This window comes from Geotrypetes seraphini, chromosome 13, assembly GCF_902459505.1.
Source record: "Geotrypetes seraphini chromosome 13, aGeoSer1.1, whole genome shotgun sequence".
In the NCBI taxonomy this organism is placed as follows: Eukaryota; Metazoa; Chordata; class Amphibia; order Gymnophiona; family Dermophiidae; genus Geotrypetes; species Geotrypetes seraphini.
Genome location: NC_047096.1, coordinates 66,772,380 through 66,798,855, shown reverse-complemented (window position 1 = coordinate 66,798,855; position 26,476 = coordinate 66,772,380). Strand labels below are relative to the sequence as shown.

The following is a 26,476-nucleotide window of genomic DNA, read 5'->3' as shown; positions in this document are numbered from 1 at the left end:
AGAACTTTATAAAGGAAGATGTTAGGGCTATTATTATTCCTCAATGTAGTTGTGTGAAGGTGAGTTTTTCCCAGGCAGGGCAACAGAGCAAGGGTGTAATAGTAAAAGAGCATATAAGGAGTTCCCCCGTCTTTCCAGGGAATTCTTCCCCTCCCACGCTGGAGGCTGAGCCTGGCACCACTACGCTTCCGGCTGTACCTGGGCACTCCTCCTGCCCCACCCTGCATTGGAGGGCGGACTGGGCTTAAAGTCAGGCATGAGGGGGCAGGGCACAAGCTCAGACTGCGAGGGTGTATGCTGCTCTTCTCTCCTGCTTCATCGGGCACAGGTATGTTTGGCACTTGACTTTATCCGTTTACATTCACTGCTTTCCGAGCTTTTCTTTCTGGATTTTAGAGAACTGCATTGGATCCAGTGAAAATTTGGTGAGGATGAGGGTGTCCAAGGCTATAGGAGGTCACTGAATGCTGCATGACTAAATTTAAAGAAAAGCCATAACTAGTTGCCTGAAAGGGTCTTGTCCAGCTAAATGAAGGAACTGGAAGGAAGAGTGAGGGGATCCTTCTTATGCATCACCACTGAAAAATTTACGGTGTACAGCATAAAGTCAATGATCGTATGTATATCTAGCACTGTGTACACAGACTGGACCCTGTAAAATGAAACATTACTACATCAACACCCACCAATAAACTGGCATGGGTTGGAGTGTTGATATAAATTCAAATTTAAAAAAAGGAAAGGGGCCATCCCCCTCAGTAGTTACTTACAACCTAAGGGTCTTTTTTTGTGGAATCTTAATTTGTAGCAGGAATAAGAAGGTCGAACACCAGTCTAGGAGACCTTTTGCATTTTCTTTTTTTTTGTTCTTTGGGGCATGGGAATAATTAGCATAGATGCTTGAGTACCTGATTGTAAAAACCGCTTAGATAACCTTGATAGGCGGTATATAAAATCCTAATAAACTTGAAACATGTGTGCAAATTCTAAAGCTCTCAAATGATAGCATGTAGGAAAGAACCCAAAGCGGGGTAGGATGTGACAGGCTTTGATGTGACAGGGAACTGGTAGGGTTTTGTGGGCCACCCTGACTTAGCTACAGTAAGTAGCAGATGATGGAGTTCCCTCTCCTGCCAATGTGCCACCAGGCCTTGTCTCACCGGGTGTCATTCAGTATTGGCCTCTTGCGTTATGGATTTTCCTGAGAAGTTGACTTTGTCTTACACAAGTTAGTGGTGAAGTATGGGAGAAGGAGCTAAAACATTTTGGTGTGTCTGAGCATGACTTATCAAGTATTTCCTCAGCAGTGGCATAGCCCTGGGTGAGCACAGGCCTACCCACTTTGGACTTGTATACTGCCTTTTTGTAGTTTTACAACCACACTCAAAGCGGTTCACATACAGATACTTCAATCATTTTCCTACCTGTCCTGGTGGGCTCACAAGCTAATGTACCTGGGTCACAAGGAGCAGCGTGGGCTTTGAACCCACAACCTCAGGGTGCTGAGGCTGTAGCACTAACCACTAAGCCACACTCTCCTCCTGTGCTTGCCAGGTATTACCAAGCCCTGCCAGTTGAAGACTCTCAGCATCTCTATGTCAAGGAGATGGGGAGCTCACTTAATGTCACTCCCCCAATCCCCTGTACCTTTAAATCTTTTAGTTTTTTACCAGCAGCGAGTAGCAACACATTCCCCCTGTTTGCGCCAGCCTGAGCCTTCCTCCTGACACAACTTCCTTGGGTTGCTGACATGGCAGCAATTCTCTGGTGCTGCCCGCAACCTCCTCATACTGCTGCAGTCCAGGCAGGTGGGACAGTGCCAAGGAGGCCTCAGGAAGCACCAGAGAATTGGTGGCATGCTACTGACCTCCAATGAATTATGGTAGCATGGAATATTGCTACTCCTTGAGTTTTGGCCAGGTACTAGTAACCTGGATTGGCCACCATGAGAACAGGCTACTGGGCTTGATGGACCATTGGTCTGGCCCAGTAAGGCTATTCTTATGTTCTTAAAAGATGAAGGAGTTGTCAGGCTGGTGGGTAGAAGGGGAAAATGTGCCAGCCTATAGGGAGCAGCTGTTTTTAAAGTTAATTGGAGGGGGTGGGGGGAGGTGAAAAAGAAATGATGAGCCCAGAAATAGAGGAGAGAGAGGGAGATGGTAGACAATGGGATAAGGAAGGGAAGAGAAAATAAGTTTTCCCCGGGGTGGTGAGGAGGGAGAGATTGATGCTGGATGGGAGGGAAGTGAAAGAGAGAGATGTTTTACCTGGGGATGGAAGGGAAGGAAAAATGTTGGATCTGGGGGTAGAAGAGTGGGTAAGATGCTGAACAATGGGATGGAGGAAGAAAAGAGAAAGAGATGCGTCAACAAGGGGAGGAGAAGAACATTTTGAAAGAAACAAACTTCTGATAACCAGCCAACAAAGTTTCTGCAAGAGGAGATAATGCCTAAAGAACTTATTGCACTTCTTCGAAGGAATTAACAAATGGATGGACAAAGGAGACCCCATAGACATCATATATCTAGATTTCCAAAATGCCTTTGACAAGGTGCTCCATGAATGCCTACTCTGGAAACTGAAGAACCATGGGGTGAAAGGAGATGTACATAGATGGATCAGAAACTGGTTAGCGGGTAGGAAACAGAGGGTAGGAGTGAAGGGCCACTACTCAGACTGGAGGAGGGTCACGAGTGGAGTCCCGCAGGGCTCGGTGCTCAGGCCACTGCTATTTAATATATTCATAAATGATCTAGAAACAGGGACGAAATGTGAGATAATAAAATTTGCGGATGACACCAAACTATTTAGTGGAGCTCGGACTAAAGAGGATTGCGAAGAATTGCAAAGGGACTTGAATAAACTAGGGGAATGGGCGACGAGATGGCAGATGAAGTTCAACGTTGAGAAATGTAAAGTATTACATGTGGGAAACAGAAACCCGAGGTACGATGGGAGGGATGTTATTAAATGAGAGTACCCAAGAAAGGGACTTGGGGGTAATGGTGGACATGACAATGAAGCCGACGGTACAGTGCGCAGCAGCCGCTAAGAAGGCAAACAGAATGCTAGGCATAATCAAGAAGGGTATTACAACCAGAACGAAAGAAGTTATCCTGCCATTGTATCAGGCGATGGTGCGTTTGCTTCTGGAGTACTGCGTCCAATATTAGTCGCCGTACCTTAAGAAGGACATGGCGTTACTTGATAGGGTTCAGAGGAGAGCGACGCGTCTGATAAAGGGGATAGAAAACCTTTCATGCGCTGAGAGATTGGAGAAACTGGGTCTCTTTTCCCTGGAGAAGAGGAGACTTAGAGAGGATATGATAAAGGCTTACAAGATCATGAAGGACATAGAGAGAGTAGAGAGGGACAGATTCTTCAAACTTTCGAATAATAAAAGAACAAGAGGGCATTCGGAAAAGTTGAAAGGGGACAGATTCAAAACCAATGCTAGGAAGTTCTTCTTTACCCAACATGTGGTGGACACCTGGAATGTGCTTCCAGAGAGTGTAATAGGGCAGAGTATGGTACTGGGGTTCAAGAAAGGATTGGACAATTTCCTTCTGGAAAAGGGGATAGAGGGGTATAGATAGAGGATTACTACACAGGTCCTGGACCTGTTGGGCAGCTGCGTGAGCGGACTGCTGGGCACGATGGACCTCAGGTCTGACCCAGCAGAGGCATTGCTTATGTTCTTATGTAGAAAAGAGAAGCAATGCTGAACTATAGGGGATGGGGAGAAAGATGGACCCATGGGGAGCAGGAGGGAAGAGAGGTGGGACAAGAAGATGCTAGGGGTGGAGGAAAAGGGACAGGGAGGTATCAGACAATAAGGGGCGGGTGGGGTGAACTACAAGAGTGGAGAGGGAGATACTAGAAATGGTGGAACCATGTGGAAGAGTTCAAAAGGGGGTGGTAAGAAGAGGAGGATAATAAGTACAGAGGTAGAAACAGTGTAATGGGGAGTAGATGGAAGGGAATAGGAGGCTGGAAAAGGAGTGAGATGGTAAATGGAAGAGCTAGGGACTGAGAGAAGATGGAAAGTTGATCAGTAGATGAAAAATAAAATGAAGGATGAGAAAGAGGTTGAAGTCTGAGTGCACAGAGGCAGAAAAGAAGGAAAAAGCTGAATGGGAAAAAAATACTTAGAGTCAGGTGTAAAGGAATGGAATAAGAGAGGAGAAAAGAAAAATGGACAGCAGCCATTGGAAAGAGAATTAGCAGAACACAGATAATAAAGCAGAAAAGAGAAACTGGAACCAAGATTATAGAAAACAAAATGTCAACAAAAGGCTTCTTTTACAAAGCTGTGATAGTGGCTGCTGCTGCAGTAATCGCTCTGATGTCCATAGGAATTTAATGGGCATTGGAGCATTTGTTGCATGGCAGCTGCTACCGTGGCTTTGTAAAAGAGGGGGAAGGGGGAGAGTTAGAAAGCAGTTATTTTGCATTTATTAACTGGAATATGTTAGTTTTGGGACATGGCCATCACAGATGTTTTTGTATTGTATTCAATGGCTTAGCCATGATGTGAGGAGATGGGGAGGAGCTTGAGCCCAAAATGGGTGGGCACCATATTTTCTCTTCACTTGAATGCAAAATATAAATCCCTGAGCTGGTGGGGATCCCCAAGCCCCACCAACTGAAGAATTCCTCCTCTGGTCCAGCAGCCAAAACTCCAAGTTCTGCATGGTGGGAGTATCCCCAAGCTGCAACTGCTGCCTCACCTCCCTTCCCCCCAATCACTATGCATGCTCAGTTTTTATGCATGTGTGAAAGCCAAGCTATGGGGGGCAGCAGCAGCTCTGGAATATTCTGGTTGCTGGACCTGAGGAAGTGATCATCAGCTAGTAAGACCTAGGGATCTTCACCAGCCACAACAAAATACATGGTTAATTAGGGGGGGGGCTAAACCCAAATGGGGGGGCCAATCCCCCCTTGTGGTTTCACCACTAATTGTGTTCAATACAAAATAAAATGCATTTGTGATTTTATTTCTCCAGTGTTGCAGTATTTGCCAAGTTTAATCTCTTGGGTCTCCAGTTCAGTTTTGGTGTTCATATTTCTATTTCTATTTCTGTTATGTATTTGATGAAGTTCTATCTATCTTTTAAATTTGTCTTGTGTGATGGTAATGGTGGGTGGGAAAGTCAGAGGAGGGGTCAGGGAGGAAAGAAATTGGGAGGGGTCCTCACCTTTATTTCTGCCCTGAGCCCCAGTATGTCTAACACTAGTCCTGGCCCTGAGAAGTAAAGTGACATATCTTGAGAGAAAGAAGAGATTTGCACATGTAGACAGGGCCCTTTGGTGACTCATAGCTCACTTGACATAAGCACCAGATCACACCCACCTCCTGCATGTACATCCTTATAGGATGGAAACTCTACTATGTTCTGGTACATCACTGTGTACCCAGAAAGGAAATGTTATGCATTTCTTTCTTATTGTGATATAGTGTGGGTTTGTGCAGCATGTTTTCTCATAAAAGAGGGAATTGAATGGTAGAGAAGGACAACAAGGCCCATCCCATCTCCATGTACTTCATTGCTGGTGCTGTACTGTAGCCTCTCATAAATGTTGTTCCATGCTCCTACCACCCCTGAAGAAATTATTTTCTGAGTCTATCCCCTCATATTGGATTTAATTCACACCTTTCAATAGCTCAGGGTGAGTTACTTTCAGGTACTGTAAGTATTTTCCTATCCACAGAGGTAAAGTGACTTGCCTCAGTTCACAAGGAGAAGCAGTGGGATTTGATCTGGGCTTCGCTGGATCTCAGCCTGCTGCTCTCACCACTGAACAAGAGTATTCTGTCCTCTAAAATGTTTTCTTTCTTCAACTGATTGATACATTTTGAGGTACTTGAATGTCTCTGCCATTTCTCTTGTCTGGAGTATACACATATATAGAATCCGGGCCTTTCTATCTCTAGGACAAAGTTGGGAAGCACTGGTGTTTCTGAAACAGATATGCAGCCACCTCTAGAGCTGATGTCCAGATAAGAGCATCCTGGATTTTGATTATATGAGAAGTTCAAAGGACTATGCTACTCATTATCTTCAAGTAGATTGTAAGGAGACAGGAGAGGTCAGCTGGCATCTGTGGTACTACCAAAGGAATCAAATTAGAAACATGGAAAAATGATGGCAGATAAAGGCCAAATGGCCCATCCAGTCTGCCCATCCGCAGTAGCCATTATCTCTTTCTCTCTCTGAGAGATCCCACATGCCTATCCCAGGCCTCTTGAATTCAGAAACAGTTTCTGTCTCTACCACCTCTTGTGAGAGACTGTTCCACGTATCTATCACCCTTTCTGTAAAAACGTATTTCCTTATATTACTCCTGAGCCTATCACCTCTTAACTTCATTCTATGCCCTCTCATTCCAGAGCTTCCTTTCAAATGAAAGAGACTCGACTCATGCACATATACATAACGTAGGTATTTAAACGTCTCTATCATATTTCCTCCATCCCTTTATATTTATTTTTAAGATGCGGCCTCCAGAATTGTACACAATATTCTAAATGAGAGAGTGAATTGGTCTCATTGGCTTTGTTTCTGGCCGTGATAGCAACCAAGGCCATGACACCAGTTCAATTCACCAGTATTTCATCCAAGGAATGCTTCCTTCGATTTTAGGGGTAATGGGAAGCTACATAGTTGTTAAATGCACTTTGCTGCCAATTTTCCAAAGCAAAGAGAGTGTCTCTTTGAAAGTTAGCAGCAAGGTGAGCACATACAAAGGGGCTAGACTCCCGGGGTATGCAGCCAGAAAACTTTCATGTCATGCCATTTCCCTTGTCATTTATGGGAATGGTTGAGGGAGGGTTTTTTTTTTTTTGTCAGGTGAATATAATATGGAAAGAGCGCGCACTACTCATAGGGGAGAAAAAACATAATTTTGTGTGTGGGGGGGGGGTTTAATACTTGTTTTCATTTGCTTTTGTTTACCATTTCAAATGAATGCACATCTTTTGCATGGACAGCCAAGAAGGGTCAAGTAGCTTGCAAACAGTTGACTATCTCTTGTACTCAAGCCATTTTGCTCCCCTAACCTTACTGTGCTCCCATTCAGGGGACCAGTGCTATTAAAATACTACATTTTGATGGGCAAAATAGGGCAATTTTGATCCAAGTAAATCTTTCTGAGCCTGGCTCTTTACCTGTTTACAGGAGGTGTTCTTTATTGGCCCAAATCAGGACACAATCTCAGGATTGTTCTAGATCCAGATGTGCCCTTTAGGCAGAGTTGTCTCCTAGTGACCACACAATTATCTTTAAGGCAAAGAAGTTTGACCATGTAACACCTTTTTTGAAAAAGGCCCACTGCTTGCCCGTTCCCATAGAATCACATTTTAAATTATTTTTCTTGCGTTCAATGTTCAGGCCAATCACTCTCCCTCGTTTATCGACAGACTTCTGATCCCATATGATACATCGCGTCCACTATGATCATCTCAGCAACATCTTCTTACAGTTCAATCTGTTCATCAGTTATTTTATGACACAAAACCATTTATTCTGTAGTCGCTCCCACACTACAGAATGCCCTCCCCATAGCGTTAAGACTGGAAACTAATTCTAATCATTTCAAAGCTAACCTAAAAACCTTTCTCTTTAAGGATGCTTTTGAGATTTAGACAAATGGATCACTCAAGTCTTCCCCGTCTCCATATCGTTCTTTCCATTGATTACCTTCTCATTTTTTATTTTGAAAATTGTAACCCTCTCCTTTTCCCTCCTGTACCTTGTCTTGCCAATTCAAATTTATATATGCACGTCCTTTCCCCTGTTTTTAATTATCCATGTTTTTAAAAAATTTTTGTACAATGTAAAACGCTTTGGTATTAAAAGCGGTATATCAAGCCATTATAAACTTGATATGATAAAGGACCCATTTCCCTTGTGGTTTTCTTGACCTGATACAAGAGGGCTTTTTCAGGGCTGTTATGATGGGGAATTCGTTCTATAGTTTTGATACTGGGAGGTCTGTAGCTTACAGAGTGCTTTCCTAGTTCTTGCAAATCTCAAACACAGCATTGCTGACTGGGATATTGGACACCCAGCATCCAAAATGATACTGCAATTAAGTTCTAGGAACTGTGGTATTGATGGCCCATGCAGGAGTTCCATGATCTCTAACTAATAAACACATAATACTGATTTTTTTTTTCAGCGATATGTTTGTTACATGTCTGTTGTTGCAAGTTGTCCAGGATGTTTCACATACCTGTGAGAATGGCCAAGGTGTTCTTTTCGTGTGTTGACAAGTATTTGAGATGTCTGCCTCCAGGATAAGACCACAGAGAAAGGAGTGCAAACTTTAAAGTTCCAGTTTGATAAACCTGTTAAGTAAATAGGAAGGCAGAGTTTCCCAAACCTGTCTTCGTGACCTTTTGTTCCCCTTTCCCCTCCTCCAAGGCTTCAGGATTTTCAGATATCCACAATGAATATGCATACAGTGGAATATTAATATATGCAAGTTTTTACATCCTGAAAACCCAACTGGCTTTCAGCTGCACAGATATAGGAAGATGAAAGTTTAAAAAGCTTAAACACAGGACTCTTTTCAGGGTTCCATGCAGAAAAGGTATCATGGGTCTCTTCTGTTTTTCTGGGGCTATTTCCTCTCATGCAGTGGATGGGAGTGTGGGTAGAGAGGAGGCTTAGAGAGATTCTGAATGCAAAGTACACTCTCTAGAGCCAGCTTCCTGCTGGAACAGGTTGCCACTAAGCCACTTTAAACACTGTAACAAAAAGGATCTTTATTGAAGGCCTCAGTTCTTACAAATAGGCACAATCCCATGCAAGGGCTTGTCTGCAGCACTCGTAGCCGGCAGCATTATTAGTCATAGAACCTCGCCAGACATGACACATGAGACCCACCCTGATTTTCTTTTTTGTCTCTTCTCCACCCAAACCTTGGGCTACAAACTCATGAACCTGACAACCATGGATCCTCTGTTTTGCCTCCTCAGCCTGAACCTCCTCTTCCTCTCCTTCCTCAGCATCATTAAAAAAACAACACCCTTTTATGGTAGGGATCAGTTAGTTTGGTGATTAGCCATCATGTGTTTTATGAACCCATCCTATACAGCATGTTCCAGCCTCACTGTTTGGCGGTATTTTGCAACCCTTTTAAAAAATCTTTTCACTTGTATTTATTTAGATCTTTCCATATGCCTCTTTCATTCTCCGTTCATGTTGTCAAAGTTTTGCTTTCTGTAGGGTTGAAACAGATACATAGCAAGGCTTAGTGCAATATACAGATATGTTATTTCCCCCACATCCCATCTCTCTGCACCTTTCCTCCCACTAAAGGCATTAGCAAGCATTGGGGATTTATTCTTGACAGGGCAGGACTAGGCGGTCGCCTAGGGCAGTAACTTCTTGAGGACAGGAAAGGATTTCATGATTAATAAATTATGTTGTCCAGTTATGTGTTTTTATAGATTGTTGCACGATGATCATGATTAATGAGTTTAGTCATCAAATTCTTGAGGAAGGGGAAATCTAATCTAATCTAATCCTTAGGTTTGTAGACCGCATCATCTCCATGTTCATAGAGCTCGACGCGGTTTACAGTAGGAGAAATAGGAAGGAACTACAACAGAGGGTTAGAGGATATGGAATAAAGGCAGGAAATGTAAATGAAGTGAAGGTGTGCCTAGGGAGCTTGATACTCTTGCCTAATAGTTGGGCCGATCTTGATTCTTGAGGTGGTCAGGCTTGGGTCTTTTGCTCCATGGCACCTTATGAAAGCAATTTGCATGCTGCTTATGTAGCTAGCTAGGTATTATTTTATTTAATTTTGTTTATTTATAAAATTGTTGGGCCCATAGTAAAAAAAATATAAATGTCCAAAAAGCATTCTAAATTGGCACTTGGACATCCTAATTGCCAGGATGTCCAAGTGCCGATAATCAAAATAATCTTTTTCTATGTCTTGCAAGGTATTCCAGCTTTTGTACGTTCAGAGCACGAGATGGGTGTGGTGGAGGCGTGTTATGGGCGGGCTTTGGGCAGTGTCAAGGACGGGTTAGACATGGACGTCTTGCAGTGATAATCAAACATTTTGCAAGATATCTTGGACAGAACTTATATGTTTGGAACTAGACCTGTTTTAGAAGGGGCTAAGTTCTACAAAGGTACCCAAACTGACCAGATGACCCCTGCATGCATCAAGGTAAGACACCCCCACACTCCCCCAATGCTCACTAACCCCCTTCCACCACACAAGAATGAGAACAAAAAGGTACTTACCTTTCTCTAAAACTGCAGCTTCTGGTCTGGGGCATCCTAGCAGAGCTGCACACAGGTGTCTTAAGTAGCCTAGTGGGTGGGCTAGTGAACCATAGAGAGGAGGATCCTGGCCCATAATCCACTCTAACCTCTACATTTATGGTGGAAAATGTACGGCCACCAAAGCCCCCCAAACCCCTTCTCTACTGCCATATAGGATAGTCCTCCTGATGAAGCAAACTGTGAAACACGAATGAGGAAAAGGAAAATGAAACTATTACTTAATTACAGGATTTGGATTACTGGCTAATGGATGGACATTGTTGGTTGGACTTTATTTGATTTTTGATTAATTCTTTTTCACTTATATTGGACTCTGCACCTTAAGGATTAAACAATGCTGACAGCATTTATGACGAGATACAAAAAAATAGAAGAAGTAGAATAGCCTTGGGGTAAAACCAAAGAGAAAAAAAGAGGCAAGAGAGATGTCTGTATTAACCACATGTCACATTTATCCTAACAATGAATAAAATTGAAGTTCCAACTAGGATCCAAGTTTCAGTGATTATATCACCTTCATCAGTTGTTTTTGGTGAGAGACTAGGAATGAGATAGGCACAGGATAGGCAAAAGGGATTCCTTGGAGAGAGGAAGAGATAATGGTTACTGTGGATGGGCAGACTAGATGGGCCATTTGGCCTTTATCTGCCATCATGTTTCTATGTTTCTATGAATGTCATATCTGGCTATTGAATGTATGTTGTTTCTTTCTTTTTCCTAAGTAGATTAACTGCCTTATGTTCTTAGGAAGGGCAGTATATTAAATTCAATAAACCATATGTTTGGCGGGATTTCATAGTCTAATTTCTGGATATTGAGCTCTTATTTACCATTTTTGCTCGTTTTTTGGTGCACTCTAGGTTTCTTGTGTGTGGAACAAGCAAACATCCATGACACCTTGCTGAAAAGACACACAGAGAAGCCAGCTTGGGTTGGCAGAAGACGACAATCACAAAAAGACCTATCTTGGACCAGAGGATAGAATTATGTCACAGACTATGTCAAACCACGTACTGCGAGTTGGGCAGACCATCTGCGTAACGTCACCAGAAGAAAATGGAAACTCACGCCCTAGCAGCCTCTCCACATCACCAAATTGCTCTTACTTTTCCTCCATGGGGAGGCAACTGCATGTGAAGAGCCATTCTCTACCTCATGGAGGACTCCGTAGCCCAGCTCCCCTGTCCCCCTGCGCTTCTCCGCTTTCTAGACCAACGTTCAAAGACCTCGAGAAGATGGCCAGTAGTCAAGGAAGCAGGCAGCCAAGCTCGAAGGCACACCAGGCCAAACTCGCTCTTCAGCCTAAGAGAGAGGCGGAAGACAAAGTCCGCCACAGCAGCCAGCCCATGTCGCCTACCTTGGACTTATCCATCGAGAATTTGAATCAGCTGATTCTGGAACTCGATCCCACCTTCCAACCCATTTCTCCCAGGCAGGACAACATCAGGAGCCCCACCCCAGCCATGTCCCCTGGCTGGACCACAGTGACTGAGAAGACAGGCACGGCCTATTCAGGTAAGAAACAGTTGTTTAGAGAAAAGCAAACATGAACGTGAATACACAGGTCCTCATTCCAGTGGGGAATGGGAGGTGGATTTATCTCTTTTAAAGATCAGTGCAATCTGTATTATTGCTTTTACTAGCTAACAGCCTAAGGCTATGAGTTTAAAAGGTTTATAAAAATTAGAGTGTAAGCAGGGCCCAGTAGGGTGTCAACAGAAAGCTGCCTGAGATGCTCTGTAAGTGGAGAGTGGCTGGCTGATATCCAGTGCTATGTAACTGGCCAGAAATAGGGCTGACCAGTTAAATAGTGCTTTACCAGTTAAATGTAAATATTCAGCACAAGATAACCAGTTATCTCCACTGAATGCGAGGGGTTGCTGAAAAGTTCTCAGCCCAACCAACAACGCTGTCAGTCTCCATCGAGGGCTATACACTTAGTCCAGTAATTTTCCACTTTTTTCATTCTGTATTTATTCTGACAGAACGAAAAAAGTGGAAAATCACTGGGCTAAGTGTATAGCCCTCGATGAAAACTCCCCCAACTATGTTAAGGGCCTAAGGTTACTTCCAGGCCAAACCACCACCACCACCCTCCCCTTCCCATAGATCATGGCAGGAGGGATGCCTACCTAAGATTCCAATTGGCCCAGGTGCCTAAGGCCCCTTCTATTGGTGAGGCCTTAGGCGCTTGGGCCAATCAGGTCCTTAGGCGTCTCCATGGTGCATCCCACAATGCACCAGGAAGGGGCAGGCCCACCTCATTCAGATGAAAGCGGGCCGGCTGGAAATAATATCCATCCATCCAGCCTTCTTACAAGGTTAGAGGAGGGACTGGGGGCGGCAGCGTGATCTGTGGGGGCTAGGGGGGTTCCAGCAGAAAGGATTAGGCATCCCTCCTGCCACATTTGTTCGGGGGACGGGCAGGGAGATCCCTTGCTGCAATAAGCTCAGCGGGTGCGTCTACTTACAATGTAGGCCAGCATTTTGCTGGCCTACATTGTACGCATCTCCCGCTGGCCTAGGGAGATGCATACAGCCGCCTAGGTCTACCTAAGGCTACTTCCGGGCCAAACTATGCCAGCGCTTAGCCTTAGGCGAGCTTAGGTGGGCTTGCGCGCCTCCCTATGCTCCCAGAGGTGCCTCCAATCTAGGCGGCCTGCCTTGGGAGATTTTTTCTAAAAATGTGCGTCCCAATTGGCTGGTTAGAAAGCGGTAGGACGCCTACCGCTGCCTACATTCGGGACACTGTTTATAGAATCCGGGCCTAAATGCATATGAGACAGTGTAAGCTCAACAGAGCTTGCGATCTATTCAAGACAGACAAACAGGACAAATAAGGGATTAGGGAATTGCTTATTGTGGGAATGATTAAAACAGACATGAGTACTGAACAGGTGAAAAGGAGTTAAAAATTGCCTCAAAAAGATGGGCTTTTAGCTTAGATATGAATACAGACAGAGACAGATTTTGACATACTGACTCAGGAAGTCTGTTCCAGGTAGAGAATATCACAGTCAAAGTTTGTTCCTATCCCCACCCAGTCCCCACAGGCTCTGTCCCTGTCCCCGCCCTGTCCCTGCAGGCTCTGTCCCCGTCCCCACAGGTTCTGTCCTCATATGCACAAGCCTTGAACACTTATGATTTTACATTTAAATCTTTTTATCTATATATATAAAATCGGAGGTATGTATGTGTGTATGTATGTGTGTGTGTATGTGCCGCGATCACGCAAAAACGGCTTGACCGATTTGAACGAAACTTGGTATGCAGATCCCTCACTACCTGGGGTGATATGTTCTGGGGGTCTTGCGGCCCACCTGCACACGTGGGCGGAGCTACAAACAGAAAATCAGATTTCACCCATTCATGTCAATGGAAAATATGTAAAAAGCTGCCATTCTCACTGTAATTCAAAAACGGCTTGACCGATTTGAACGAAACTTGGTATGCAGATCCCTCACTACCTGGGGTGATATGTTCTGGGGGTCTCGCGGCCCACCTGCACACGTGGGCGGAGCTACAAACAGAAAATCAGATTTCACCCATTCATGTCAATGGAAAAAATGTAAAAAGCTGCCATTCTCACTGTAATTCAAAAACGGCTTGACCGATTTGAACGAACCTTGGTATGCAGATCCCTCACCACCTGGGGTGATATGTTCTGGGGGTCTCGCGGCCCACCTGCACATGTGGGCGGAGCTACAAACAGAAAATCTGATTTCACCCATTCATGTCAATGGAAAATATGTAAAAAGCTGCCATTCTCACTGTAATTCAAAAACGGCTTGACCGATTTGAACGAAACTTGGTATGCAGATCCCTCACTACCTGGGGTGATATGTTCTGGGGGTCTCGCTGCCCACAACTCTATGTTGCTTGCTCAAGGGTGGGTTCACCCAAGAATTTATATGTTCTTGCTCCAGGAGGTGAAACTAAAATTGTTGTTTATAATCACGTTTTGCGTTAGTTGTATTGTATTCATTTTCTCAAATATTTCACATTATAATTTGAATATTGTACTTTTTATTAAGCTGTAAAAAAATAATTTCATTCACCACTATAAAGTATCTTTATTTTAATCCATTTACAGTGTTATTGCTATAATTAAATACCCGTGTAACGCCAGGGCATCAGCTAGTTAAGGTATAAAAAGGGACAATATTCTATACAACTGTTTATAAATCACAAATACAGCCTTCCATTTTGATCTAGTTGTGGTACAACCTTCCCAAAATTTCAGTTGCCTATGTTTTCACATCATCTGCGAAGGTAATTGGATTGTATTTCAGATAAGAGGACCTAAACTGTGTAGTGGGTGAATAGGAAAATACGTGCCTATTAAATGTTGGAATTGCTCCTTAATACCACAATAATGGATGAATCCGTTGCAGTAATAGCAAGATGCTTGAGCAACTGGCCACGTGATGAAAGGATGTTGCAGATGGTAGGAGTCTGATCAGCAGATCGGACTCTTGTTGCCACATCAGAGGCAAAGACACAAATGATGTAATTTAACAGTAGTTCATTTAAATCCAAAAGCAGCTTCTGTATTTTTTTAATCATTGAATTCAGTTGCCAGTTGTCTAAGATGTGTTAAGTTTTTACATATTGATACTAGTCTCGAGTTTTTTAGAATAGAGAATGACATGGGGACAAAGTTTGTTCCTGTCCCCGTAGGCTCTGCCCCTGTTCTGGTCCCTTCCCTGTCCCCGCCTCATGGGCTCTCTCCCCGCCTCGCAATTAACTGCGGGTACTCACCCCCGTGTCATTCTCTAATTCCATGCCTGGGTTAAATAGTTCACAGACAATTACCCCTCCCCCCATCTCCCCTTTAATTCAGATAACAGGTTTACACAGCAGTTACTTAAAGCCTTATTAAGGAAAGGTGTTACCAAAGAGCATATCTTGACCAGTATTATGAAATAATATGTCAACATTGTATTTTCAAATGTGCATTGTGTGTTTTTTCCCAGCCATCACATACTACTACTACTGTTTATCGCTTCTATAGCACTGAAAGGCGTACAAAGTGCTGTACATTTTGATATTTAATGGACGGTCCCTGCTCAGAAGAGCTTACAATCTAACTTGGACAGACAGACATTACATATAGGGTTGGGGAGTTAGGAGTTGAAAGCACTCTCAAAGCGGTGGGCTTTTTACTGGGCCTTGAACATTGCAGCTTCTTCCAAGCATACGGTGCAGCAAAGCAGAAGGGACGGAGTCTGGAGTTTGCAGTTAAAGAGACGAGCAGAGATAGGAAGGACTTACGGAGGGGGGGGGAGATAAATGAAGAGAGATAGCGAGGGGCAGCTGAGTGAGTGCATTTTCAGGTCAGTAAGAGGAGCATGAGTTGTATTCAAAAAAACAAGAGCAGATGTAAAGTCTGCTGGCCATTTGTACCTGTGGACAATTTTCAAAGGGAAATCATTCATTGACTTTTCACCTGGATGCGCTGTTTTGAAAATTAATTACCCCTTTAGCTATTTGGGGAGTAGGATTCAAAATTCTTTGCGCTGAAGCAAATTCCCACAGACCTCTTGGTTATCTTGTGTCGCATATGTATTGTTACGCTTTGAGACCATCTCTTAACCCCATGGGTAAAAGTAGTCCACCACTGCTCTCACATAGGGTGTACAATAATCAAAGCCTCCAATCTCAGCGAGGAAAATGCTGTGTAACAAGAAGAAGCCTAAACCATAAACTCAGATCAATTGAATCAATTCAACCCCGAAAAGATCTGAATAGCCACAGAATCAATTTTCAAACCATCCCCAAATATATATGAAACGGCAAACTTCTCTATTTTTAGATTTCTAAATTTGTGAATTTTTAAATGTTAAAAAAGGGGTGGGGGGAAGGACCTCAGTAATCCAAGATCACTGACTTCAAAATGGCTCCGCTGAACTCCACAGGTTCCGTTTTCTTTCATTGGCCCCAAACCCCCAAATTTTTGTATTATTTTAAAGTGCTCTCAATGTGAAAAGTGCTGCATCAAAAATTCCATATGGCATGGTTCATATTCAAAGGTTCCATATATTATCGACATCATAGTTTGCGTATAGGAAGGACACTTGTTTGCATCCGTTCATCCTAACGGGGCCCAATTCACCATTTAATCGGCTTCCTCAGGGAATAAATTCCCAAAAAAGTGTCCTCCGGTGTCCTTCCCAATCAAAAAAGTATAAGAACATCTCCCCCTCCTCTTTGTGCCAGTATATTTGTCTGTTTTAAAGTTTCGTTTTTTGTTGTTACTGTTTTTGTTTTTTAAACTTTGATGTTTTTTAAATATTTGATATTTTATTATTCTGTCTTAATTGTCTTTACCCCACTCAAATGTATTATGAACGTTAGCCACTTTGAAAAAGCGTGATAACAAAATTTAAATAAACTTGAAACTACTAACAACGCTTCCCACTGTAATGCTGGCCTGCAAAATGGCATCGATGCAAAATAATAAGAACCCCAATCTCAGTGAGTAAAATGCTGTTTAACCCATAGGAAGGGTTTTAATTATTTCCTAGTTTCTAAATTATCAAAACAGAAAATGCCCTCCACAGTCACATTGCAGCTTCATACTAAGGTAGAGTATTCAGACTGCTCTCTCCACCCTCAGTGCAGCTCAGTACACGGTTTACTTGGAAGATCAAGAGAACGTTCTGGAACATGATTCAAATCCCCATGCACCCACTAGATAAGTCACTGTGGGATCCTTTTATTAAGGTGTGCTAACCGATATAATTGATGCACTAATCTTTAACGCACCTTAATAAAAGGACCCCTGTGTTTCCCACAGCCAGGGCTTCATTTATTTGTGCCCAAGAATAAGTGATTATTCATGGGAAGCTGACATGCAGAACAGGTATGGTGCTGTATAATTTTGTACTTCTATATTCAAAATACACTTTCACAAGAAAAGTCCAAAAGGCGTCATATAGAACATGAACAGAGCTGCTTAGGTTCAAATAGGTTGTGTCATAAAAAATGGAGGGAAAAGCCTCAGACTAAAGCCCTCCCACCTCCACAATGGTGGCTTAAAGGTGGTTGGGTGGTAACCTCACTGGCCAAAAACCTCCATTGCACTCCCAAAGTGTAAAAACCATAAGCAGGGCTGTCTGTACTGAGTGATAGAAGAAAAGGCTTTCAACTTATCTTCTGTTGATCGGTACAGACATCTTTTCATTTTTAGCTCAAAGCAGTTTCTGGCACTTATTTTCAGGTCAAAAACTCCCCACTCTAAAGAGCTTACAAGGGAGTGGGTACCTGAAGTAACATATTTTTTTTTCATATTTGACCAGCTTGGACATATTGGGTATGTAACGGGTTTAAGATGTCTAAGGAGGCTCCTGTGGGAAAAGGGGTTTTCTCAGGGGTTGGCCTTGTCGGCTTTATTGTTTAACATTTACATGGCATTCCTCAGAGTAGCATTTGAATCGCTGGATGTGTATTATAATAATAATAATAATTTTATTCTTTTATACCGCCATACCCAGCGAGTTCTAGGCGGTTTACATCAATTAGATTAGGATCTGCATAGACAAGCAGATTTACAATTATTATAGACAATTATTATAGACAATATGCAGATGACATTTTTTTTTTCCGCTGAATGCTCGGGGGTCAGAGTTGAATGCTCATTTAAATTTCTGTACGAGGAGGAATGCTGCGGATGCTCATGGTCTAAGCTTGAATGTGAGAAAACCAGAAGAGATGTTTGTTGGGTGGAGTAGGATGTTGTGGCCAGAGTATATGACTGTTTGGGGGGTTAGTCTACCTATAAGGAAGGAAATGACGGTATTAGGGGTTAGACTACATTCTAGTTTAACCAGGAAATGTCAAATTGTTAAAATTACTTAGGCTTCTTTTGGTCAAAGCCAATGCTTACCCCTTTTGACTTTCAAACTGTTGTACAAGGGATGGTTTTGTCCAGGTTAGACTATTGTAATGCATTGTACCTCAGCTTATCTAAGACTAGGTGCCGGGTGTTGTAGTCGGTTCAAAATGCGGCAACACAGTTGGTGGCGGGTGTAGTAAGAACAGCCCTGCTTCAAAGACTACATTGGTTATCGGTGATGTTCAGAGCATGCTACTTTTTTCCTAAGGTAGTTGGTACCCTGTATAAGTAACAGGTTCATTTGAGAGAAGAATGTTACGATGATACACCTTTTCTGTATGTTCTTGGAGAATGTGGCGTAGTGATTACAGCTACAACCACAGCATCCTGAGGTGGTGGGTTCAAACCACACACTGGTCAAGTCACGTAATCCTCCACTGCCCCAGGTACATTAGATAGACTTTGAGTCCACATAGGGAAAATGCTTAAAGTAAAATGCTTGAGTTCCTATATGTAAACTGCTTTGAATGTAAGGGCTGAAAAATCAGTTAAAAACTTCAAGTCACAACTTAAGACATATTATTTCAAAATGGTGCTCGATATAGCTCCTTTTTAACTTTTCTTCTTATCTTGTTTAACATGAGGTTTTTATCTTTCCCCTTACCTTTTGTTGTGTTCCTTCCCTTTTTTTTTATTTTTACCTTTAACATATTGTAAATCTTTCCTTTCCCTCTTTCCAATTGTTATCTGTGCTTATTTATTTTTGAATTGTCACCCTTGTTTTTACTATTGTAAACAGCTTTGATTTAACTTTCATGTTAATAATTGTAGTATGTCAATTTCATGTTTTCATGTATGTTTATATGGAAACCGTAGAGGTATAGACAGTACATTTTAAAAAAAACGTGAATGCGGTTTTTCGCCTGTCAAAAAGCAGGGGAGGCAAGAGAGGGCAGCTGGAGCACCGGTGGGTGAAAAAAATCACTTCTGGTCTGCTCCAACCACCTCTTCCTGTAGTAAAGTCGGGCTACACCAATCAGGAGCTGCTTTGACACGCAGCTCCTGATTGGTGTAGCCCAACTTTACTACAGGAAGAGGCAGTCGGAGCAGACTACGGATGAATGAGTCTGTGATTCACGAAATAAAGGCAAAATACACTTAGCAGCTTTAATAGAAGTAACTGTGAGCAATTGACCACATCACTTTTCCACGTAGTTTCCATGCAAGACGACACATTTGTTGTATAACTCAACTAGCTTGTGCATTCCAGAGATATTTTTCGGCTGCTCCGAAAGCCAGGTGAGCACCGCTTGCTTTTCTTCATCATGGTTTGTCTTTTGCTCTCCGGGGCATGGGGATGCACCCATGTCTCCTCACTGCTGTGCAGATTAGTAAGCTCTTTGGGAACCCATCATGCACAGACTTTCCTCTATCCCCAGATCCATAACTGTCCAACAAGGTGTTTATGACATCTTGCCAAATTATTTGGCAAAATGCCTAACACTATATACTCTGCCAAGGACGCCGAGGTCACGGAATTGTTGGTTGTTAAACACATCAAAGGGGAATGTTTTACGATATGTACGGACCAAAAATTCATGTTTCTCCGTAGCTGGACCATTTATTTGGAATGCGTTGTCTGGTACTTTACGGTTCTGTAGAAATCTATTGCAATTTAGAAAGTTGCTCAAGGCCCATTAACATAAGAACATAAGAAGCGCCATCTCCGGATCAGACCTTCGGTCCATCAAGTCCGGCGATCCGCACACGCGGAGGCCCTGCCAGGTATACACCTGGCTTATTTTATAGCCAACCATATCTTTATATGCCTCTCTCAAGGAGATATGCATCTAGTTTGCTCTTGAAGCCTAGGACGGTCGATTCCGTCATAATCTCCTCTGGGAGAGTATTCCAGGTGTCAACCACTCTCTGTGTGAAGCAGAACTTCCTGATATTAGTCCTGAACTTGTCCCCCCTTAGCTTCATTTCATGTCCTCTTGTCCGTGTCAAATTGGACATTGTAAATAATCTTCTCTGCTCTATTTTGTCGATTCCTTTCAGTATTTTGAAGGTCTCGATCATATCCCCACGCAGTCTCCTCTTCTCAAGGGAGAACAATCCCAGTGTTTTAAGTCGATCCTCATATTCCAGTTTCTCCATACCCTTCACTAGTTTAGTTGCTCGTCTCTGCACCCTCTCCAGCAGTTTTATATCCTTCTTTAGGTAGGGAGACCAATGTTGGACGCAGTATTTGGTTGTTTAAGCTTTTCTAAGCTAATATTCTGATTCTTGAGTTAATTTTTTTACTTTCTGAATATCATCTTTTTTGTAGGTTATTAGATTTGTGCTGCTTGATTGAAGTAATGTAGTAGACGAGTGGTTGAGATGTAATTTTTGCTGATATATGGGATTTTTATGTTGTGCAAATTCTGGGATATGTATGTACGGCCGCCTCGTATAAAGGTGGATTAAAAATGTTTTTAAATAAAGAAATATACAAATTTGCAGCCAATTGAGACACTGTTATCGGTTTTCTCTACTCAAGGCATCCGCCCTGTCAATGTGCTCTTGTGTGTGTGATGTTGATGGGCGACCAGAATGACCTTCGTCCGTTACACCTGTTCTTCCCGCTTTAAACCTTTTTACCCACTCGTAAACCTTTCCTTGGTTCATGGTGCTATGACTATACCACGTCAATATCCAATGGTGAATTTCCACGGGTTTCACTGCCTCTGCCCAAAGAAAGCGCACTGCTGCACGTTGTTCTTTGATGGTGGAATCTTGCAATGGAGCCTCCATGTTTCTGACCTTGTGGCTGCCACGCAACTAAAGGCCGAGCGCTGCACTGTGCGTGGACGAACTATCCAACATTCAACGTACGAGTGCATAGGTTGCATTTCGCTAACTCTGTTCCGGTTATCACATCATTTAACAATTGCCTTTAATTTTTTATTTGCCCTTGTGTAAAATGTTTTGATTGAATCCCCATTCCCTTGTTCTTTGACAAAGAGCCCTCGTGTTTTTAAAACCCTCCTGAAGTCTTTGCATACAAACAAACTCCTCAGTGGAACATTCCAAAATTCCAAGGCGTTGCCTCCAAGTAGTTGTCATTTGGATACCGCATAGTCTTCATTTTTTCATTGTAGTTATTTTTATATGAATACAAACATGGAAACAAGTGGGGACGGACAATGAGCAATCCACAGGAGCCAGCAGGATAAAGCAAAGCTTGTTTATTTCAGTCCCGAATATACAGTAAAGTAGACCTTTGACAGTGATATTTGCGCACACGGTTTTCGTGACCTCTTGCTTTTTTTTTTTTTAATTTATATTTAATCATTCTTATGTGATGTCATATTCATTGAAGTCCCAAATACAGTGACCCTTGATGCAGGCAGTTTGGCTCGCCGAAACACTACTGTGTCGCGTCTACTTTACTGTATATCCTGGACTGAAATAAACAAGCTTTGTTTTATCCTTCTGGCTCCCATGGATTGCTCATTGTCTGTTCCCCGCTTGTTTGCTTCTGGTGGTGTTTGGATTTTTTATATGAATCATCTTCAGAAGGCAGTTGCCGCCAAGGTACATGTAAGGAAATGTAAGAATCCAAGTTTGACTTCTCTTTTGGCCTTTACTGGAAGCCCCTGCAAGACTTCCATTCATCAATATATGAAATCCTTTGTTAAGAATGAACGAATCAAAAGAGACCATAGAAGTGTTGTGAAAATGTTTAGCGGGTGCATCCATGAGAATGGTATGTGTTGGCAATTTGGTAAGCTTGTACATGCAAATGTTTGCCATTCAGTGGCTGGCATAATACCCAGTGCCTGGTCTCTTTTGATTCGTTCTCAGCAGCACCCACCCCACACTTCAGGAGAGAGCCAAGAATATAAATCCTCCGACACTCATCTGTTGACACTCTGTGAACCTGGGCAAGTCATTACACCTTCTGATATCTCAAGTGCCACTTAAGTTATGAGTCCATTGGGCAGGGAAATAAGCTATGTACCTGAATGTAACTTGCCAGGTTTGGGAAAGGCGAGTGATAATAAATGATTTAAACAATAATCTTTCCCACAAAATGAGAAGAGCCAGGGTTCAGACACCAGTAGGGTTACCAGAATTGCCATCTGGTAAAAGAAGATGCATGGCCACGCCCCATTCCGCTCCCGGGCCCACCTCATTCCGCCCCAGGACTGCCCTGATAATCGTGTCGCGCATGCGTGGATGAAATGCGGTGATGAAGCATGCACAATGTTATTGTGTCACATCCATGCATGCGGGGATACCATCTGGGGGCAGAATGGGGCGTGACACACAGAACAGGGTGGGCCCGGGGGTGTGGCTACGGGTTCAGATTTTTCCTTCGGGAAAATCTGGTAACCCTCACCAAATGTCTGGGGAAACCTGGACATGTCCTCTTTTTAGTGGACTGTATTCCCGAGCTCGTCATCCTGTCACATCCGTGCTCCAGACCCAGCCTTGAGATCGGGAAAGGAGATGAAAGGCTGGGACGGAATGAGGCAGGGCCACACGTCCTCTTTTCTTTGAGAAGAAATCTGGTAACCCTAACTAATCCCAGGGCAAGTAGTGGCTTCCCCCATGCCCATTTCAATAGCAGACTAAAGAAGGAAAAAAAGCCCTTCTCCACTAGCAGCTACAACCTGAGAAGACTTTGCCACTTTCATGAATGGGAACGAGCATCCCACACTAGCAAAGCAAATTTTAAGGCCTGGTGTCTCACTATGAAGCAAGCTGTGGTTTAATGCCCTGCCTTTTTCACTGTTTCTATCTCCCCCTCCCCACCACCCCCATTTCTGCCTTCCTGTCCTTTATTTTCCTGTTATGAATGACATTCGTTTCCTATATATGTACATTGTATATTGCCTTGTTATTGCTTAAGGAACAGCAGAATTGCCTCTGCTGGATCAGATCAGTGGTCCGTCGTGCCCAGAAGTCCGCTCACGCTCCAAGTTTCCAAGTTTATTAAATGATTTGATTAATCGCCTACTCTACATTCAAGGCGATGTACAAGATAAAACAAATAATTACAAACAAAGGTAAAATATTATATAAACATAGGTAAAATATTATATAAATGGACAATATTACAAAAAACAAACACAATTAAAAAAATTAAGTTGGTACTAATTATAGCGAAACAATGGGAAAATTCATTAATGGTTACATTCTATATTAAATTCAAGATACAAAGGTAAAAACATAAGGGGGGCAGAAAAACAATAAAAAAAATAGATAAAAATAATAAAAGATCACTATTCACTAAAAGCATAATTAAAAAGGAAACTTTTGAGCTTAATCTTAAATTTTTTTAGGTTCTTTTCTTCTCTTATATATATTGGGAGATCATTATATTAAGTGAAAGTAAACCATAAACAGTCAGTTATCAGAGTTACAGACTATTAACCTTTACTAAAGGCTCTTTTTATAGCACCACAAGAGGTCCACCCATCAGCCCCCTTCTTATTCCCCACATGAGCGACATATATAGATCCCCCCCACACACACTTATGTCCTGTGTGTCTGTCATAATTAGATTGTAAGCTCTTATGAGCAGGGACCATCTCTTCTTGTGTGTTTAACGTATAGTGCTGCATGCACCTGGAAGCGCTATGAATAGTAGTAATACATAGAGCTGTTTAGATTCAAATTGGAGACAGTCCTTGTTCTATGGAGCTACGAGTCTCCCCAAGGCATGCAGGCTAGACAATCAAGAGTGTTTGGGACAGAAAGGAGTTCTGCTAAGCCTGCAGGCCTGGCAAAGGCAAGATAAACAAAAAAATCATCTAATTTCTGCTAGGACTTGCCCGTCTTTTAGTTCTTAAACCTGGCACCCACAAAGGCCAGTCATTCACAGTGATAAAGGATGACTGCAACCTGGCAGGTTCACATTCATTGCCACAGAGCCTTGTAATCTGCAACCGCAAGTTACAGAACAGCCAGGAGTGCTTGCCACATCCCTGGAGCACGCTTCAAGGCCAGCTGTGCTGCTCTGGATCAATGCAAGGCTTTCTTGTGCACGGACTAGACCCCAGTGGTATGCAGCCAGCAGACAAACCTTGGGCCCGATGCAGAAAGCTACTGTATGCAGAACCATGTGTTTGTGCACATGCTACTGGCCACACAAGGGTTCAACACAGCAGTTACATAAGAAGTGCATACATAGTATATTAGAATGCATGCTATTGAGGCCTTGAGGTATTCCTCTGCAATGCACAAAAACTAAACAGGGGATTTTAATAAAGTGAGAAATTCACCACGTGGTCCGTGACAATGTAGAAGGGTTCGTCGAGAGGAATAAATGCCAGTTTCTGGAATCTACTGCCAGTTTTTTCTCTTTTTATTTGCTGCCACATGTGCCTGCAACTTTAAAAGACAGAACGGAAGTAATAGCTGTGTACAGCAGTGGCGTACCTAGGGGGGGGCGGGCCGCCCCGGGTACCAGCCCTGAGGGGGTGTTCCCGGCCTTGCCGCTCAGTCCCCCCCCACGCCCGAAGGACCGCTCGCCCCACTGACCTTCCAGCACACCTATGAAGCAGCCCGCAGCAGGATCGCGACGTCAGCAATCCCTCAGCTGCTTGGGCGCTGCTTCCTCTGACGTCAGAGGAGGGGGCGGGACCGCGACGCAGGAAGCAGCTCCTAAGTAGCGCAAATATAGCTGACGTCGCGATCCTGCTGCGGCTGCTTCATAGGTAGTGCGGGGAGGCCAGGGGGGCGAATGGTCCTTCGGGGTGGGTCGGGGATCTGACCCAGTTCTAATACCTCTCCGTCTCCGTGCCGACCGACCCCCTCAAGGACCGACCCTTGGAAACATGTTTTCAGGCTTGGAATCCAGTTAAAAGGCAATAGACGCTCTGTCTATACCTGGGACCAAACTGAAAGAAATTTGTCCAGCCCTGGCAAGTTCAAACCCAACTCAAACCAAATTCTGCACTCCTGGGGAAGGGGGAGGTTTTGCTTCTGAGAAAGTGCTCCTTAGTACATCAGAATCTCTGTCTGCTTCTTGGCACCAGCACTGGAGAAATAATGAGACGCCCTACTTTCTTTCTGCATGTGAAGCCATCTGGAGGGGGGGGGGTGTGTGTTTGTGAGTACCAGAAGGCACTGCGAGGAAGGAACGGGGTATATTAGTAGATCTGTGTGTGATGGAGGGCACTAGGGCCAGCAGGAGTGAGGTACATAGTTAGAGCTGTAGAGGGGGGGGGGGGGAGAAGGAGGGTGTCCCTATTGCAAGGGAGGAGTGAGGTTTTCCCTCGCCTTTTCTTCAGTCCTAAAGTTCACATTTTCTGGCTTTGGCTGCCTTCAGCAGTCATGCGACCGGGTAACAAAGCCCCCCTGACCCTGCACGCTGTCTGATTCGGCTGCTGTTGAACAGTTTGCGTGCCGGAACCCTTCTCAGGCTGAGTGGAATTTGGGTTATGAGCTGCAGGGAGTGGTTGTGAATTTCTCCGTGAGAACCTTGTGCATCCTCCTCCAGCTTGAGTCCGCACTAGACGCCCGCACTAGACGTCCCCACTAGACGTCCGCACTAGACGCCCGCACTAGACGTCCCCACTAGACGTCCGCAATAGACGTCCCCACTAGACGTCCGCAATAGACGTCCCCACTAGACGCCCGCACTAGACGTCCCCACTAGACGCCCGCACTAGACGTCCGCAATAGACGTCCGCAATAGACGTCCCCACTAGACGTCCGCAATAGACGTCCCCACTAGACGTCCGCAATAGACGTCCCCACTAGACGCCCGCACTAGACGTCCCCACTAGACGTCCGCAATAGACGTCCCCACTAGACGTCCGCAATAGACGTCCCCACTAGACGTCCGCAATAGACGTCCCCACTAGACGTCCGCAATAGACGTCCGCAATAGACGTCCGCAATAGACGTCCGCAATAGACGTCCCCACTAGACGTCCGCAATAGACGTCCCCACTAGACGTCCCCACGTAGACGTCCGCACTAGACGCCCGCACTAGACGTCCCCACTAGACGTCCCCACTAGACGTCCCCACGTAGACGCCCGCACTAGACGTCCGAACTAGACGTCCGCACTAGACGTCCCCACGTAGACGTCCGCACTAGACGCCCGCACTAGACGTCTAGTGCGGACGTCTACGTGGGGACGTCTAGTGGGGACGTCTAGTGCGGACGTCTACGTGGGGACGTCTAGTGCGGACGTCTACGTGGGGACGTCTAGTGCGGACGTCTACGTGGGGACGTCTAGTGCGGGCGTCTACGTGCGGACGTCTACGCGTGCGCGTCCTCGTGCGCGCGTCTTACATTCAGCACCAAGTGGCAGAAACCTAAAC

At 44.0% G+C, this 26,476-nt stretch overlaps 1 protein-coding gene across 1 annotated transcript in view; it reads left to right on the top strand.

Moving 5' to 3' along the window:
* The first annotated feature begins 254 nt into the window (after positions 1 to 254).
* TNS4 (tensin 4) overlaps positions 255 to 26,476 on the top strand; it is a 61,012-nt gene continuing 34,790 nt past the window's right edge. Inside the window, exons 1-2 of the mRNA XM_033917362.1 lie at positions 255 to 328; positions 11,171 to 11,825. Coding sequence (XP_033773253.1) covers positions 11,297 to 11,825 — 529 coding nt within the window. The 5' untranslated portion in view covers positions 255 to 328; positions 11,171 to 11,296. The remainder of the gene's footprint in view (positions 329 to 11,170; positions 11,826 to 26,476) is intronic.